Below are 18589 nucleotides of genomic sequence, written 5' to 3' on the forward strand. Positions count from 1 at the left end.
AAGGATAACTTACGTTTTCTTCCATCCCAGATTTCTCCACAATGACGGCTGGTAATAGTAATGATCCCGGAGAGGCTGGATTGGAGTGAGTGCCAGCTCCTCCAACCAAAGACACAACTCCATTACAATCCACCGAACTATTCCTCTTGCCATTCTGTGTAAATCCAGGGGTATTTGGGTAGGAATTAGCACTTGTTTGGCTCTGGACACTTTGGCGTCTTCCAGCACGTGGGACGAGCAGTGACCCTCTATGACCGTCGCTGGCATTGCTCACTTCATCATCGGCAAATTCAGTCTCTGAGCAAAGATCCCTCCCACGGATCCGAAAGTTAAATATACTCCCTTGGCTTATCCTGCGTTTTGCTGAGCTGGGCCCAAAACCAATGCCAAGGAGAGACTACAAAATCATCAAAACATAAAATGAAGTAAATTAGTCAATGGCATAAAAAATCTTTAAGATGCAGTATAGTACTTCAATTCCTATGGCATTCATATTTGTATTCCTATATTCTTATAGTTCTGCATGCATGTGTGCCATGCATTATGTTACAAAAAGTAAGTAAAGGTTGCTTTAGTGCAACTGGTGTTTCAGGCAACGTCCAGGCCCACAGTGACGTGACAGCTGTCATGAACTGCTAGAGTGCTCTTTAATCTGATCCAAATTAGCTGCAAACAAATAGGTGCGGAAAGAGATGACATTTGATTTATTTGAAAGGCTAGAACAGTGGCTACTTCCTCCCACCGCACACAAACAGGTGCACTTGGGCCATATTCCTTTGCTAAGATGAATGATTTATGAATGAATGAGATCTTCAAAGGAGCATTGAAATAGTTTGACTCACAACCAAATTTGGGCTCAGCGAGCACTCAACGGGCACTGTGTGTTAGTATGAGGGGCATGAGTCAGCCCTGATCAGGAGGCAGCACAGACTAGTGTTATGTAGATAGGGGTAGGGAAGCCAATCCTTTTTTCAATCCTGGGATTCGGGATTGAAAAATGTTCAATCCTGGGATTCCCGGGATTGCCTTTCCTAATAAAAAAACACCCTGGCTGCCCCGCATTTACTTACATTTGCAGGTGCAGCAGGGTTGCCGGGTGGGTTGCCAGGTGCGCGGTCAGCATCATACTGACGGGTTGCTGGGTGTGGGGATGGGTGGTCCATGCTGCTTGCTTGCTGGCGCGCTGGGTGGGCTGGCCCGCTGGCTAGTTGGGCGGGCGGCGCGGCTTCATACTGTCGGCGTGACCTCTGCCTGCGCAGCGTGACCTCTGATCTCGTCACGCTGAGAGGTCACGCTGTGCAGCACTGCTTGCAGTGCATGTGCTCAGACGCTGCCCGGCATTAGACTGCGCATGCGCAGTCTTATCCCGAAATCCCGGGATTATAAACTCCAATCCCGGAATTGAAATCCCGGCATTTTGGGGGCCAAATCCCGGGATCCCGCCATAGGGTCAACAGAACTTACGTCTACAGTCATTAGGTCGACATGAAATAGGTCGACGTGCATTCTGTCAACATGGTCATTAGGTCGACATAAGCATTAGATCGACATTGAAAAGGTCAACTTGAAAAAGGTCAATGTGAGTTTTCATGTTTTCTTGGTGTCTATGTCGACTTAAGTCGGCCCGGTCACCGTATAAGTGTACCGTGTAGATTGATAGATACAGAGACAGACTGGGCCGCCAAATTGCTTCTGGCATTTGTGCACACGTGTGACCTTTTCTCGCACGCGTGCACACGCCGAGCACGCGCATGCATGCATGCATACACATGCACCACGCATGCATGCACTGCCTCTCCCGGCTATGCACATACATCTGCAGTCGCACAGAAAACACACATGCGGCATATCATTTTATTCAGCAGAGTTGCTTGTGCATCTGAAGATGGAAAGATAGATTTGTAAAGAGTATAGTTACCATCTTCCGCATGCTGTCTTCATCAGACTCTCCTCGGTGACCTCTCATGTGATCATTATACTCGTCAACCTCCGAGGATTTTTTTTTCTTTCTTCGGTTTCTTCTTTCTTTGGCACTTTTGGAACTGAAAGGCGACATTTCACAGGAGCTGTGAGATCCAGCATCAGGTCCTCTGCTGGCAAGTGCCTACTCAAGAAACACAGAAAACACTGACCATTCTATAGAAAGGAAATAATACCCACTGCAATGCTCAAATGGTATACCCATCAACTACATACAGTAGAGGCAGTCATTGTGTAGCCTGAGCCTACATACAGGAGGAACCCAACCTCTTGTCTGACAGAAGACACTGTTTATGAGTCAAGCAATGAGATGGATTTTCAGTATAGTCGACACAGCAAGGGTTGACTTGACATGCATTAGGTCAACCACTGAAGGTTGACATGGCTTCCGTTGAAATGTGAAATAAGTCGACATGGCTAATGTGGACATGGATGGAAGGTCGACACGAGCATTAGGTCAACAATGGCTAGGTTGACAGTCAAAATGTTGGCATAGGTTTTTCAATTTTTTTTTAGCCGACATGTGTCAACAGGCGGTATGCCATTCCCTGCCAGGGCGTGGAGTGAGAATAGCTCCATAGTTACAGTGCCAGCTGACAGTGGCGTAACTACAGTGGGTGCAAGGAATGCAGCTGCGATGGGGCCCGGATGCTTGAGGGGCCCGAGGGCTCAGCAGGCATTCCCCTGCATCCTCCTGAAGTTTTTTTTTTTATTAAGTTGTGTGCAGTGGCTGCTGCGCTGTCTTGGCTCCATCAGTTGTGCAGCTCTGTAGAGCGTGTGCACTAGACCTGGTGCAGACAGCACAGGGCTGCATCTCTCAGGCGCCTCTCTCGACAGAGCTGCACGAACAACTGAGCCAAGACAGCGCTGGGGATCGCATGGAGGAGGAAAAACGAGCCATGGTTTGCAGGGAGAAGAAGGCACCGCTCCAGGGTTTGCATGGAGGAGTAGGAGGCACCGCGCTAGGGGTTTGCAGGAAGGAGGCACCGCACCGGGGATCGCGGGGAGGAGGAGGCCATGCTCCGGGGATTGCAAAGAGGAGGAGGCCCAGTGCTATGAGAAGAAAACCTGGCACCACGGATTTGTGGGAGGAGGCCCGACACTCCTCTAGAGAAGGAGGTCTCAAGCTGGGGATCGGAGTAGGAGGCCCAGCACAGAAGGAACGCAACCAGATGTACATGCACTATGACTGAGGGGAGAGGATGGATTAATAACTTAACTACAGTTTCAAACCCCTGCTCTCCCTCCACTACAACCCCCCTCCTACAACCCCCCTCCTCTCCTACAACCCCCTCTCTTTCTCTACCCCCCACCCTCTCCTCTACACCCCCTCTCCTCTACAACCCTCTTTTTTCCTCCTCTAGAACCCCCATCTCCTGCTCTACCCCTCCCATCTCCTCTTCTACACCCCCTTTCCTTCTCTACACTCCATCTCCTCCTCTACAACCCTCACCTCCTCTACAACACTGTAGTAATGACAATGGTGGGCCTTTAAAAAATATTGCTATGGGGCCCACAGAGTACTAGTTACGCCCATGCCAGCTGATATCTTGCATGGGATTGCATATTACTGACATAATACATTACACATATTACATGATGCATAATATGCGGACAATGTACACACATGGAACTAAAAGGTTTCTGTTGTTTTGTTTTGATCTTAAGAATGTCCATCTATCACATCTTGTTCCTACTCTGCTGTGTATATATATGTGGTTCTTCACACACCTTGTTATACCATGCCTGAGGAAGAGACCTAAGAAGTCTCGAAAGCTTGCATTTTAACAACATTTATTTTTGTTAGCCATTAAAAGGTATCATATTTGCTAGATTGCTATTTTGTTTTTCTCACTGAGGAACAATAAAACTTTTCTTATCAACTGGCTAACACGGTACCAAACTTTTTTCTTTTGACTAAATGGAGGATACCAGAATGTACCGCACACACATGGAACTAAAAGGTTTCTGTTGTTTTGTTTTGATCTTAAGAATGTCCATCTATCACATCTTGTTCCTACTCTGCTGTGTATATATATGTGGTTCTTCACACACCTTGTTATACCATGCCTGAGGAAGAGACCTAAGAAGTCTCGAAAGCTTGCATTTTAACAACATTTATTTTTGTTAGCCATTAAAAGGTATCATATTTGCTAGATTGCTATTTTGTTTTTCTCACTGAGGAACAATAAAACTTTTCTTATCAACTGGCTAACACGGTACCAAACTTTTTTCTTTTGACTAAATGGAGGATACCAGAATGTACCGCACACACATGGAACTAAAAGGTTTCTGTTGTTTTGTTTTGATCTTAAGAATGTCCATCTATCACATCTTGTTCCTACTCTGCTGTGTATATATATGTGGTTCTTCACACACCTTGTTATACCATGCCTGAGGAAGAGACCTAAGAAGTCTCGAAAGCTTGCATTTTAACAACATTTATTTTTGTTAGCCATTAAAAGGTATCATATTTGCTAGATTGCTATTTTGTTTTTCTCACTGAGGAACAATAAAACTTTTCTTATCAACTGGCTAACACGGTACCAAACTTTTTTCTTTTGACTAAATGGAGGATACCAGAATGTACCGCACACACATGGAACTAAAAGGTTTCTGTTGTTTTGTTTTGATCTTAAGAATGTCCATCTATCACATCTTGTTCCTACTCTGCTGTGTATATATATGTGGTTCTTCACACACCTTGTTATACCATGCCTGAGGAAGAGACCTAAGAAGTCTCGAAAGCTTGCATTTTAACAACATTTATTTTTGTTAGCCATTAAAAGGTATCATATTTGCTAGATTGCTATTTTGTTTTTCTCACTGAGGAACAATAAAACTTTTCTTATCAACTGGCTAACACGGTACCAAACTTTTTTCTTTTGACTAAATGGAGGATACCAGAATGTACCGCACACACATGGAACTAAAAGGTTTCTGTTGTTTTGTTTTGATCTTAAGAATGTCCATCTATCACATCTTGTTCCTACTCTGCTGTGTATATATATGTGGTTCTTCACACACCTTGTTATACCATGCCTGAGGAAGAGACCTAAGAAGTCTCGAAAGCTTGCATTTTAACAACATTTATTTTTGTTAGCCATTAAAAGGTATCATATTTGCTAGATTGCTATTTTGTTTTTCTCACTGAGGAACAATAAAACTTTTCTTACAAATAAATTATAATAAACACTTAGGGCGGGATGTTGTAACATCAGCAGCCCTCTCTCGCCGGACATCGCATTATTAATAACCACATATGCTCTAACATATGCGGTTATTAACGCAAGGGACAGCTCTTGCGATAAGAGCCTGCCGCAGGGTATGCTGGGAGGGATCCGTGACGGATCCCTCACACAGCGCTGCGGTAAGAAGCCCATAGGCTTCCCTCCACAGCGGTGACACTGTGGAGGGGGGTTAGAGCATTCAGAAATGCGTTAAAAACCCAGATAACAGGGTTTTTAACGCATTTCTGTGTTAGAGAATCGCCCCCTTAATATGCATACATCTGATACTGCAGCATTGTCAGAAGGTTGCCATATATTACTGTTTATTGCATTAATAGAGAAAGTACTATATAATGCAGCATTTTGGGTGTTATAGAATTGTAGCACCTATTATGGTGTAGTACATGCATATATTAACCTCTTGCTCCTTCTTTAGTTGCTCCATAGCTTGCTGAAACTCCTTTTCCTTTTTCTCTGCCTCAGCAATGGTGGCTTGGTTCTGCTCTTCATACGCCATGGCAACCACAGCAAGGATCAAGTTCACCAAGTAAAAGGAACCCAAAAAGATGACGAATACAAAAAATATCATATACGTCTTCCCTGAAGCCCTGAGAGTCTGAAAGGATATAGAAATGACCAAGATGAGATTTAGATGTACACGGAAACATATCATCTATACATACAGTATGTCTAGATAAAAGATCCAGGATGGTGAGGAATGTTAATGGTATCTGTGTGACATCATCAGATGACCAAGATGTTGCTAGTGCTCCAAAGTTTCTGGGACAACTGGTTGGAATGGAATGTGTGACTAAAGGCGGCCATGCTGGATTCATTCAATAAACTGATCATAGAAAGCATAAGTGGTTTAAGTAGCTGAGCTCTGAAACTAGAACAAAAGTTATGGCTCAGATGGGCTCCACTCTTAGCAATAAACCCCAAAAGATTCTCACCTGTTGATATAAGTTCTCCCAGTAGTCCTGTGTCATAAGTCGGAAGAGAGAGAGGAAAGCCCAGCCAAATGTATCAAAACTGGTGTAGTCGTAATTAGGGTTCTTCCCAACCTTCAGACAAACATAGCCTTCAGGACACTTCCTAATGTGAGCACAGAGACAAAGCAAATGCCATAACTTTCACATGCAAATTCCTTGTTGTCTCCATGAGATACATCAAAGCTTTTAAAGACTGGAAAAGCAGATGCCCATAGCAACCAATCAACCTCTACCTATAATTTTGTAGAGTGCTAACGAAATGCTATGGAACACTTATTGACCACCTATGCTTTTCCGAAGGTTTGATACTACATCTCCCTTTATATTCTTAACTGAACATTGCACCTTGCCTGGGTCCTGCTTGGCCACCTAATTGGTTGCTATGGGCACCTTCTCCACCTCTTTAGGCTTAATACATCTCCCCCACAATATTGTCTTCGACACCATACATTAAAAAAACTACTTGTAAACAACACATATCAACACATATAACAACAAATAATCTATTGTTTAAAATATACAGTGCAGTGATAAACTCAATCTTTTGAGCATACATCCCCAGTAATGATATAAATAGAGTACTGCAGATTAAGGCCCTTATTCTGATCCGTTCGGTCCTCTGTGCATTCGCACGGAGGACCGATGTTGTGCGTTTACGGACTTTTGATTCACCGGATGCAGTCACCCTACACGGCGTGTGGGGAGGGGGGGGCAGGGGCGCCAGACTGCCCCATTACTCTTTGGGAATGCCCAGCATTCTCATGGTAATGACGCCATGATGTGGGTGCAGGGGGCAGGCGCCATCGAAAGATGTGGGTGTGTCCCGAAGCCTGCGAATGGATGTTTATGCTTAACATCCATTTGCAGCCTGTGTGGGTGAACCCACACTGCGAAGGGGGGTGGGGTGGGCGGCTGGGAATTCGAAAGGCGGGATTTGGTGGACTTGTGTGTGAATCAACCAGAATAAGCCCTTAACTCTCAATATTACCCTTTTTACCATTCAACCACCTTTGGGGTCTATTTACTGCAACATCCCATCTGATGGAACTCCCATCATAGTACATTACCCCATTTAGGTTTACTACATTACCTACATTAGCGATACATCTAAGATGCCCACCACACTAATTAAAATAATATTTAGGAAGGAAAGACTAATCTAACCATGCACGTAACTTAGCATTTAGAGACTCATAACGGATGCCATGACTTGATATTTATTATAAATAGTGTGTTAAATGAATTCCATCTACAGAAGCATCTTTGAATGACTTTTCCATCTCCACGTGGCCAGGAGATGCTGTGAAATACCTTCATCCCCTCAAGACGTATGGGCATCCTTCTACTGTCAAAGAATATGAAGGCTCTGAAGACCAGACCAGTGGAAGGAGCAGCATAATGAAGGCCAAAAGTTTTTTAAGTTTAGGAAAACCGAAGGCTGATTAAGCAAAGAGGTGACATAAACCACTGAAGGGTTCTGAGATGCTGTCACTTTAAGTAGCAAAGTTGTTAAGGTTATCTGATGAGTAAAGGAATAGCCAACCAGGGACAGGGGAGGAGTTGTAAGTCAGGTGATCTGCCTCTCTGGAAGTTTTTTCCCCACCCTCCCATCCCTATTTTTCTATTTCTCGGTGGCGGTAAAGAACGGTCCTTGTTTATATGCAATTGTATGTAGATAGTGGGTGCGCTCTCCCGACATCGATATCCATGCCTCTGGGCTACACCATCTGCACGGGTGGGTTGCGATGGGAGAGTTGATCACCAACGGTGTGTGAATGGCATGTGGTGATCTTACCCCCTCTTTTCAATAACCATTCTTTAGTGCCGCCACCATTTATAGTCAGATTATATCTGTCAATCAAAAAATTTGACATTCAGTTTTGAAACGCCAGCGTCTGTGTCTTTATTTTAGTGTTAAGTTAATAAAGTTAAGTTGTTTCAAGTTAGGTTTGTTAAAGGTTATGCATAAAGATACCCAATGGTGAGTTTATTAATACAGATTTTATTTCATGTGTACACAGCCTTGACTCCAACTTCTGAGTAATTCAATTTATGCTTTAAGCCTGCATTTTAGTCAGACAGTTCTACTGTTTTATGTATTTATTTACAACTCTCAATGACTAAACTTTTCTAAACCACTTACTTCATCCTAATACAGCAACATATTCACACACATTAGGAATGATTCATCAAGGTCTGTTGAGGCCTCAATAGGAAGGCAATTAAGGTCACAATACTGTAAATCACATAGATTAAAGCAGTGGTTCCCAAACTGTGTGCCTAGGCACCCAGGGGTGCCTCAGGACACCTGTAGGGGTGCCTTGGGTTGGTGGTCCAAGAACAATTCATATTATGGTCAATGTACCAGGCAAAACCAGTGCTTGTGGCTGCCAATCATAATATATGTGGACAAACAGGAGCAAATCCTGTCCCTCACCAAATAACTGTGACATTCAGTATAGGGTTGCCAATCTCGGAGCATTTTTTCAATCCCGGAATTCGAAAAAATTGAAAAATTCCCGATCCCGGGATTCCCGGGATCCCGGGATTGGCTTCCCTGATTAAAAAACCTGCCCCGTCCGCCCCGCATATTTACTTACATGTGCGGTGCCGTGTGGCCGGGAGGGTGGTCGGTGAAGCTGGGAGGGTGGGCGGCTGATTGATGCCGGGAGGCGGGCGGGTGAGCAGCCGGGAGGCGGGCGGGTGAGCAGCAGGAGCCGGGCAGGCAGGATACAGGAGGCAGGCGGGCGGGCGTGTCATGTTGGACGGCTGTGTGTGCGTCTGCTGCTACTTGGCCTGCGCAGCGTGACCTCTGGCCTCGTCACGCTGCGCAGAGCCATACTGCCGGGTAAGGGAGAAGCCGGGCAGCGTCTGAGCACGCGCTCAGACGCTGCCCGGCATTAGATTGCGCATGCGCAGTCTAATCCCGAAAATCCCGGGATTGGAAACTCCAATCCCGGGATTGAAATCCCAGCGTTTTAGGGGCCAAATCCCGGGATCCCGCCGATCCCGATCCCGGGATTGGCCACCCTAATTCAGTATAAACACAATGCACTTCATTTAATATTTTTTTTCTGAATTTCGATTAGAAGCATTTGGCCTAGGGGTAGCTTGAAAATATTTTGATGCTCTAGGGCACCGTGATTCAAAAAAGTTTGGGAACCACTGGAATAAAGACATACTTACCTATAATTCTGGACTATCCAGGAGCTTCAAGAATTTCAGGCCTCAATGGATTGGGTGTGGATCTTTGGTCTACAACAACTAGGTTGACAAGCATTGGGTCGATACCACTAGGTCGACATGCAGCAATGTCGACATGGGTTAAGGTTGACATGGGTCAAGGTCGACATGGAACTAGGTCGACATTGGTCTAGGTCGACATGACATTAACTCGACACAAGCATTAGGTTGACATGGGCAAGGTCGACAGTCAAAAGGTCGACATGGGGTTTTTCACCTTTTTTTACCTGAATGTCGGCACAGTCACCATGGACACAGTTTGAAGTGCACCGCATCCACTCGCACATTTTAGCAAACTCCGTAATAGGCATTACACATTGTGCCACACGCCGTAATGCCAATTACATATAAGGCCACACACCATAATGCCCATTACACATTGTGCCACACATCATGATGGGGGGGATGCGGCAGGAAGAGATGGAGAGCGGTGCAGCTGCTTCTATGGGGAGAGGAGCAGAGCGCAGAGCACGCTCCCACTCTCCTCCTGGTGTCCCCTCTAGCCGAGTGGACATTTGAAATATTGTGCGCAATGTTGTTGTGCGTGACGTTGTGGGAGCACGCCGGGCGCCGGCACCACATGATTAAAGGGGGGGCGGGCTGATGTGAAAGCGGGGAGAAGAATTGGAGTGGAAGCTGTAGGGGTGACAGTCATTGACAGCTGGGCAGAGAGCAGGGGGCTGCCGGCTGTATTCAGAGCATTGCAGGTCACGGCTGTTTGAAATAATACCCCTTTCACAACAGAAAATGCAGGGATTTACCCAGGAATATGGTCCCAGTATCATGCTGGGACATTCCCAGGCTGGCCCCACACAGTCTAGTGTGAGAGGGAGAGACAACCACTCCCCTCTCCCTACCCCCCTATAACCAACCAGCTATATCTTCGGAACCAAATGACCCATTTACATGAGACCAGTATCATATAGAAGAACTTTTGAGTTGGCTTCGAATGATTTTGGTCCCGTGAAACTGGGCTGTTTGGTTCCAGAGAAATCTGCCCTCAAAGAACATGAACAGCCATGAAATTACATTTAAGAAATTAAAAAAACGGTTTAACCTCAATATCCCTGGAACTAATTAACCCATATGGACCAGCCTAGTATCATATTGAAGGCCCAGCGATTTGGGTTAGACTGAGATCAACCTCGAGCTTCAGTGAAGGGGGAACTGGCAGCCGTTGAACTGGGTGGGGGTCGGAATTAGCGGGTGCCATGTTATCCTATAGGGAAAATGTTCCAGCTTTGCCTGGCCGTATCTCCGGTTCCCAGGGGGCTAGAGACACGGGGCTGGGCTCGTTGGAAAGCCCCATCCCTCAGCTACATAACGGGCGCACCTCCTGGACCACCCCCTAGATTTGCCTATGGTCATAATGGAGACACTGTATGGCATGATGTTTATACTGTGGTACAGTGTGCTGACTTGGGGCTCTGTGTGACATAATGTGCCCCATATACAGGAAAGATAACCACTAGACACTTCAGTGTAAGGTCACTGCGAGGGGAATTTGTTATTGGGTAAAATATTTCATGAACTTCCCCTGTAGAATAAGTAGGACAATAACTGCAGAATAACCCCCCCCAACACACACACACACACACAATACACACAATACACAATGGCCCTTATTCAGTTCTGGTCTCAGTATAAATTTGTTCTCAAAATGGGAAAAAACATGTGAACTGCAGGTGGGGCAGATGTAATGTGCAGAGAGGTTTACATTTGGCTGGGGTTTGTTGAAACTGAAATCTAAATTGCAGTGTACAAATAATGCAGTCAGTATTTACCCTGCACAGAAACAAAAATAACTCACACAAATCTAGCTCTCTCTATACATGTTACATCTGCCCCACCTGCAGTACACATGGTTTTGCCCATTTTGAGAACAAATTTGTACTGCGATCAGATCTGAATAAGGGCCATTCCTCGAGCCAAACACCACTTATGAAGTCCCTCTGCACACTTATGCCCCCTCCCAGTAATGTGGCACCGGCATCTCCTGATGGGGAGTATTTAAAACCAGCAACTAAGATATGTATTGTATATACTCTTTCTCATTACAGCATTATGCACAAACTAAAATGACTAAACTTTAATGCATTAATAAATAATAATCATGCATCTTACCCGGCGTCACTGCTATTCCCACAAAGCAATGCATCTTTTGCTCCAGGTTTTTTGAAAATATTCTCTATGGAAAAAAAAAAATACATTTTATTTTTTGGTAGACAAACAAGACATCATAAATGCTGATAAATATATATCATTACATTTTTTGGTGGTATATGTATAGTGATACATCCTATTTATTTATTAACAGTTTCTTATATAGCGCACACATATTCAGCAGCGCTTTACAGAGTATAGTTGAACATTCACATCAGTACCTGCCCCAGGGGAGCTTACAAGCTATATTCCCTACCAAATGGACACGCACACACAGACATTCTAGGGTTAATTCTATTAGGTCATTCATCTTCTATCACTGTAGAAATGAAGAAATAGAAACATCTGGAAACATCTATATATATATATATATATATATATATATATATATATTCATAGTAAAGGAACATTTTGTTTTGCACAGTGTAGTAACCCATCTTTGCAGTGAAGCTGGTCATGTATGGGTCAATCCTATTGTTTGGCAAGAGGGCAGTGGCACAGCTAGGGTTAATGGTGCCCAGGGTCAATAAAACAATGGCTATAGGAATCTTGGGGCCAGATGCACTAAGCTTGAAAAGTGATAAAATGGAGAGTGATAAACCACCAGCCAATCAGCTCCTAACTGCTGTGTCACAGGCTGTGTTTAAATAATGGTACTGTATGTAGGATCTGATTGGTTGGTGGTTTATCGCTCTCCATTTTATCACTTTTCAAGGCTTAGTACATCTCACCCATAGTAAAAAAAACACAAATAAATTCTGTTTTAACCCCTTCCCGACATTTGACGTACATTTACGTCATGGCCGGGATGTACTTCCCGACACATGGCGTAAATGTACGTCATGACTTTAAAGTGCCACCGCGTCTAGAGATGCGGTGACAGAGGGACGATGTCTGCTGTCCCTGACAGCAGACATCTTCCCTCATTGCCCAGGGGGGTCAGCGATACCCCCCCCCCCCCCCGTTCGGCGATCGCTGTGATTGGCTGTTCAATGTGAACAGCCAATTACAGCGTTTTCTGTGTACCGGCGAATAACGTTCGCCGGTGACACAGGGATCGGTGGTGATTGGTGCTGTAAAGTACAGCACCAATCACCACCGGGTGTAAGGGTGACACTGGTGTCACCCCACCTCACCCCACCTGCCCCCAAAAGGCTGTGATTGGTCCTTCGGACCGACGGACCAATCACAGCCATTTCACCTCAGATGAGGTAACGGAGACAGCCCTGCAGCCGCCATTCCGGTCAGGAACAGCGTGCAGAGCGGTCTCCGTGCCCATCTGTGCCCTATACTGACCTGATCGTTGGTGGCATCCGTGCTGCCAGCTCCTGGTGTGACTTCCTTGTGACTTCCTTGTGTTGCTGCTGCTGCTGCTGCAGCAACGTCATTGTGGCAGAGATTTAAATTGTGTGCTATTATTTTGTGCTATAATTTTGTATCTGCTCCCCCCTGCTGCCCCCCTTTTGTGCTGATCACTATAAACTAAGTGATCAGCACCTTTTTTTGGGGTGCAGGTTTTTTTTTTTTATATATACCCTGTCAGGTTGCACCCACAGTTGTGTGCCTGCTGCCCCTCACTGCTAATCAGTGTTGCATCACTGTGTTGCATCACAGTGTTGCATCACTGATCAGCAGTTTTTTTTTTTTGGAGAGTGCTGTGGGGTTTTATTTTTACACCCACGGTGCTTTTGTGGGTGTCCTGTGGCCGCTGAGCGCTGATCAGTGACGTACATCACTGAACAGCATTTTTGGCACAGGGTTGATATAATTTTTTTTCAGCAGTTTATTTTAATTTGTTTTTTTTTTTGAGAGTGCTGTGGGTTTTTTTTTTTAAATTGTTTTTACACCCACGTTGCTTTTGTGGGTGTCCTGTGGCCGCTGAGCGCTGATCAGTGACGTACATCACTGAACAGCATTTTTGGCACAGGGTTGATATAATTTTTTTTCAGCAGTTTTTTTTTATTGCTTTTTTTTGGAGAGTGCTGTGTTTTTTTTTTTTTAAATTGTTTTTACACCCACGTTGCTTTTGTGGGTGTCCTGTGGCCGCTGAGCACTGATCAGTGACGTACATCACTGAACAGCATTTTTGGCACAGGGTTGATATAATTTTTTTTTGAGCGCTGATCAGTGATGGACGTTACTGACCAACATCTGTGCTAAATTTTTGGCGCAGGAGCTTTTTTTTTTTTTCTTTTAAACTTACACGTGTTAAAGCACTACATACACACTACATACCCCCCGTGTTGAAAAGTTTGTACCCCCCCCCCTACACTATACACGTGTTGAAACACTACACTTAAAAATAATAAAAATGTCCCAATCATCGCAAAGACTGTTTTCAGCGGAGGAGGCATATGCCCTTCTTGCCTCTGACACTGACACAGCCAGTGAAGTAAGCGATGAATTGGCATTTGTCTTAAGCTCCTCTTTCTTCTCTAGTGATGAGGGACCCCCTCAAAGACGCCCCCGTAGAGCAGCTGAGACCCCCCCCCCAATGATTGATCTCATATGGACCCCACCACCAGACAATTTTGAGCCCCAGGTTCCTGAGTTTTTGGCCAACCCAGGAATCCAATTTGATAGTACAGGCCTCAAAGAAATTAACTTTTCAAAGTCTTTTTCTCTGATGATTTTATAAATTTAATGGTGGACCAAAGTAATTTATATGCCCAGCAGTTTATTGCCCAAAACCCCACGTCATCATTTGCTAGGTGGACCCCTGTAGATGCAGTAGAGATGATGACGTTTTGGGGTCTGGTGTTACATATGGGCATAGTTAAAAAGCCAGAAATTAGGCAATATTGGAGTACAGATGTTCTGTACAGCACCCCACTTCATCGTATGGCCATGACCCGGACTCGTTTTGAGACAATCCTTAAATTTTTGCATTACAACGATAATGCACAGTGCCCACCCAGAGATGATCCCACCTTTGACCGGCTATTTAAAGTCAGGCCGGTCATTGATCATTTCAGCGCCAAATTTGCTGAGATGTACATCCCCCAAAAATTCATTTGTGTAGACGAGTCACTTATACATTTTAAAGGAAGGGTTAAATTCCGCCAGTACCTTCCCAATAAGAGGGCAAGGTATGGCATAAAAATGTATAAGCTGTGCGAAAGTACCTCAGGGTACACCCACAGGTTTAGGGTATATGAAGGGAAGGACACAAGAATTGAACCGCCAGAATGCCCCCCCTCCCTCGTAGGTGTTAGTGGAAAGATTGTCTGGGATTTAGTGCACCCCTTCCTGGATAAGGGTTATCACCTCTATGTGGATAACTTTTACACCAGCATCCCCCTGTTTAAGGCCCTTGGTTCAAGAGGTACAGCAGCTTGCGGTACTGTGCGCAAGAACCAAAGAGGCCTCCCAAAAACGCACGTTGCCCAATTACTGAGAAAGGGTGAAAGCAGGGGAATATGCACCGAAAATATGTTGTTGGTCAAATATAAGGACAAGAGGGATGTCCTTATACTGACAACAATTCACGGAGACAGTACCACCTCCGTCCCTGTACGAGGTACCAGTACCCACACCTCAAAACCTATTTGTATCCTTGATTACAATAAGTACATGGGCGGAGAGGATCTTTCAGATCAGGTACTGAAGCCGTACAGTGCCCTGCGGAAAACAAAAATCTGGTATAAGAAGCTGGCCGTGTATATCATCCAGATGGCACTGTATAACGCTTACGTACTATTCCGTTCTACCAGCCAAACGGGGACATTTATGCACTTTCAAGAGGAAGTCATAAAGGGCCTAATATTTGGGAACCAGCAGGCAGAGAGCCCCAGTACTTCTAGTACTGGCCCCAGTACTTCTAGTACTGGCCCCCGTATTGTATCAGGGCAGCATTTTCCTAACAAAATCCCCTCCACTGGAAAAAAGGGCAGGACACAAAAAAGGTGCAAAGTTTGCTATAAAAAGGGAATACGAAAGCAAACTATTTTCCACTGTGAAACTTGCCCCGACAAACCCGGCCTATGTATGAAGGAGTGCTTTAAAATATACCACACATCTATGGATTATTAGGTTCATCATTTCACCGTGCTTCGGGGAACTTGCTAATGCGACATAGCACCCACCATTCATTCCACCAGAATCTGTGCGGCAAAATCCAAATATTACTCCTTCCCTTCTGAGTCCTGCCATGCACCCAAATGGTATTTTTTGGTCACATATGAGGCATTGCCGTACTCGGGAGAAATTGGGGCACAGATTTTGGGGTGCTTTGTCTCCTTCATTCCTTGTGAAAATGAAAAATTTTGAGCCAGAACTGCATTTTTGTGTAAAAAATGTAATTTTTCATTTTCACAGCCCAGTTGTACCACAATTGGTGAAACCCCTGGGGGTTTGAAATGTACACTATACCCCTAGATGAATTCCCTGAGGGGTGTAGTTTGCAAAATGGGGTCACTTGTGGGGGGTTCCACTGTATTGGTGCTTCGGGGGTCTTGCTAATGCGACATAGCACCCACCATTCATTCCACCAGAATCTGTGCTGCAAAATCAAAATATCACTCCTTCCCTTATGAGTCCTGCCATGCACCCAAATGGTATTTTTTGGTCACATATGAGGCATTGCCGTACTCGGGAGAAATTGGGGCACAGATTTTGGGGTGCTTTGTCTCCTTCATTCCTTGTGAAAATGAAAAATTTTGAGCCAGAACTGCATTTTTGTGTAAAAAATTAAATTTTTCATTTTCACATCCCAGTTGTACCACAATTGGTGAAACCCCTGGGGGTTTGAAATGTACACTATACCCCTAGATGAATTCCCTGAGGGGTGTAGTTTGCAAAATGGGGTCACTTGTGGGGGGGTTCCACTGTATTGGTGCTTCGGGGGTCTTGCTAATGCGACATAGCACCCACCATTCATTCCACCAGAATCTGTGCTGCAAAATCCAAATATCACTCCTTCCCTTCTGAGTCCTGCCATGCACCCAAATGGTATTTTTTGGTCACATATGAGGCATTGCCGTACTTGGGAGAAATTGGGGCACAGATTTTGGGGTGCTTTGTCTCCTTCATTCCTTGTGAAAATGACAAATTTTGAGCCAGAACTGCATTTTTGAGTAAAAAAATGTAATTTTTCATTTTCACAGCCCAGTTGTACCACAATTGGTGAAACCCCTGGGGGTTTGAAATGTACACTAAACCCCTAGATAAATTCCCTGAGGGGTTTATTTTGCAAAATGGGGTCACTTGTGGGGGGGTTCCACTGTATTGGTGCTTCGGGGGTCTTGCTAATGCGACATAGCACCCACCATTCATTCCACCAGAATCTGTGCGGCAAAATCCAAATATCACTCCTTCCCTTCTGAGTCCTGCCATGTACCCAAATGGTATTTTTTGGTCACATATGAGGCATTGCCGTACTCGGGAGAAATTGGGGCACAGATTTTGGGGTGCTTTGTCTCCTTCATTCCTTGTGAAAATGAAAAATTTTGAGCCAGAACTGCATTTTTGTGTAAAAAATGTAATTTTTCATTTTCACAGCCCAGTTGTACCACAATTGGTGAAACCCCTGGGGGTTTGAAATGTACACTATACCCCTAGATGAATTCCCTGAGGGGTGTAGTTTGCAAAATGGGGTCACTTGTGGGGGGTTCCACTGTATTGGTGCTTCGGGGGTCTTGCTAATGCGACATAGCACCCACCATTCATTCCACCAGAATCTGTGCTGCAAAATCAAAATATCACTCCTTCCCTTATGAGTCCTGCCATGCACCCAAATGGTATTTTTTGGTCACATATGAGGCATTGCCGTACTCGGGAGAAATTGGGGCACAGATTTTGGGGTGCTTTGTCTCCTTCATTCCTTGTGAAAATGAAAAATTTTGAGCCAGAACTGCATTTTTGTGTAAAAAATTAAATTTTTCATTTTCACATCCCAGTTGTACCACAATTGGTGAAACCCCTGGGGGTTTGAAATGTACACTATACCCCTAGATGAATTCCCTGAGGGGTGTAGTTTGCAAAATGGGGTCACTTGTGGGGGGGTTCCACTGTATTGGTGCTTCGGGGGTCTTGCTAATGCGACATAGCACCCACCATTCATTCCACCAGAATCTGTGCTGCAAAATCCAAATATCACTCCTTCCCTTCTGAGTCCTGCCATGCACCCAAATGGTATTTTTTGGTCACATATGAGGCATTGCCGTACTTGGGAGAAATTGGGGCACAGATTTTGGGGTGCTTTGTCTCCTTCATTCCTTGTGAAAATGACAAATTTTGAGCCAGAACTGCATTTTTGAGTAAAAAAATGTAATTTTTCATTTTCACAGCCCAGTTGTACCACAATTGGTGAAACCCCTGGGGGTTTGAAATGTACACTAAACCCCTAGATAAATTCCCTGAGGGGTTTATTTTGCAAAATGGGGTCACTTGTGGGGGGGTTCCACTGTATTGGTGCTTCGGGGGTCTTGCTAATGCGACATAGCACCCACCATTCATTCCACCAGAATCTGTGCGGCAAAATCCAAATATCACTCCTTCCCTTCTGAGTCCTGCCATGTACCCAAATGGTATTTTTTGGTCACATATGAGGCATTGCCGTACTCGGGAGAAATTGGGGCACAGATTTTGGGGTGCTTTGTCTCCTTCATTCCTTGTGAAAATGAAAAATTTTGAGCCAGAACTGCATTTTTGTGTAAAAAATTTAATTTTTCATTTTCACATCCCAGTTGTACCACAATTGGTGAAACCCCTGGGGGTTTGAAATGTACACTATACCCCTAGATGAATTCCCTGAGGGGTGTAGTTTGCAAAATGGGGTCACTTGTGGGGGTGTTCCACTGTATTGGTGCTTCGGGGGTCTTGCTAATGCGACATAGCACCCACCATTCATTCTACCAGAATCTGTGCGGCAAAATCCAAATATCACTCCTTCCCTTCTGAGTCCTGCCATGCACCCAAATGGTATTTTATGGTCACATATGAGGCATTGCCGTACTCGGGAGAAATTGGGGCACAGATTTT

General features: G+C 44.8%; 1 protein-coding gene across 7 annotated transcripts in view; it reads right to left on the reverse strand.

Moving 5' to 3' along the window:
* The window catches only part of LOC146081108 (sodium channel protein type 5 subunit alpha-like), a 388187-nt gene that overhangs the window by 175596 nt on the left and 194002 nt on the right, over nt 1–18589 (reverse strand). For all 7 annotated transcript variants that reach the window (XM_083189076.1, XM_083189080.1, XM_083189078.1 and 4 more), the window contains exons 8-12: nt 11570–11633; nt 6164–6305; nt 5629–5826; nt 1919–2104; nt 14–397 (exon numbers count right to left, since the gene is read on the reverse strand). In XM_083189076.1, the coding sequence (XP_083045202.1) occupies nt 14–397; nt 1919–2104; nt 5629–5826; nt 6164–6305; nt 11570–11633 (974 nt within the window). The remainder of the gene's footprint in view (nt 1–13; nt 398–1918; nt 2105–5628; nt 5827–6163; nt 6306–11569; nt 11634–18589) is intronic.

The sequence above is a fragment of the Crinia signifera genome, chromosome 5 (genome assembly GCF_055691185.1).
Source record: "Crinia signifera chromosome 5, ASM5569118v1, whole genome shotgun sequence".
NCBI classification, from domain to species: Eukaryota; Metazoa; Chordata; class Amphibia; order Anura; family Myobatrachidae; genus Crinia; species Crinia signifera.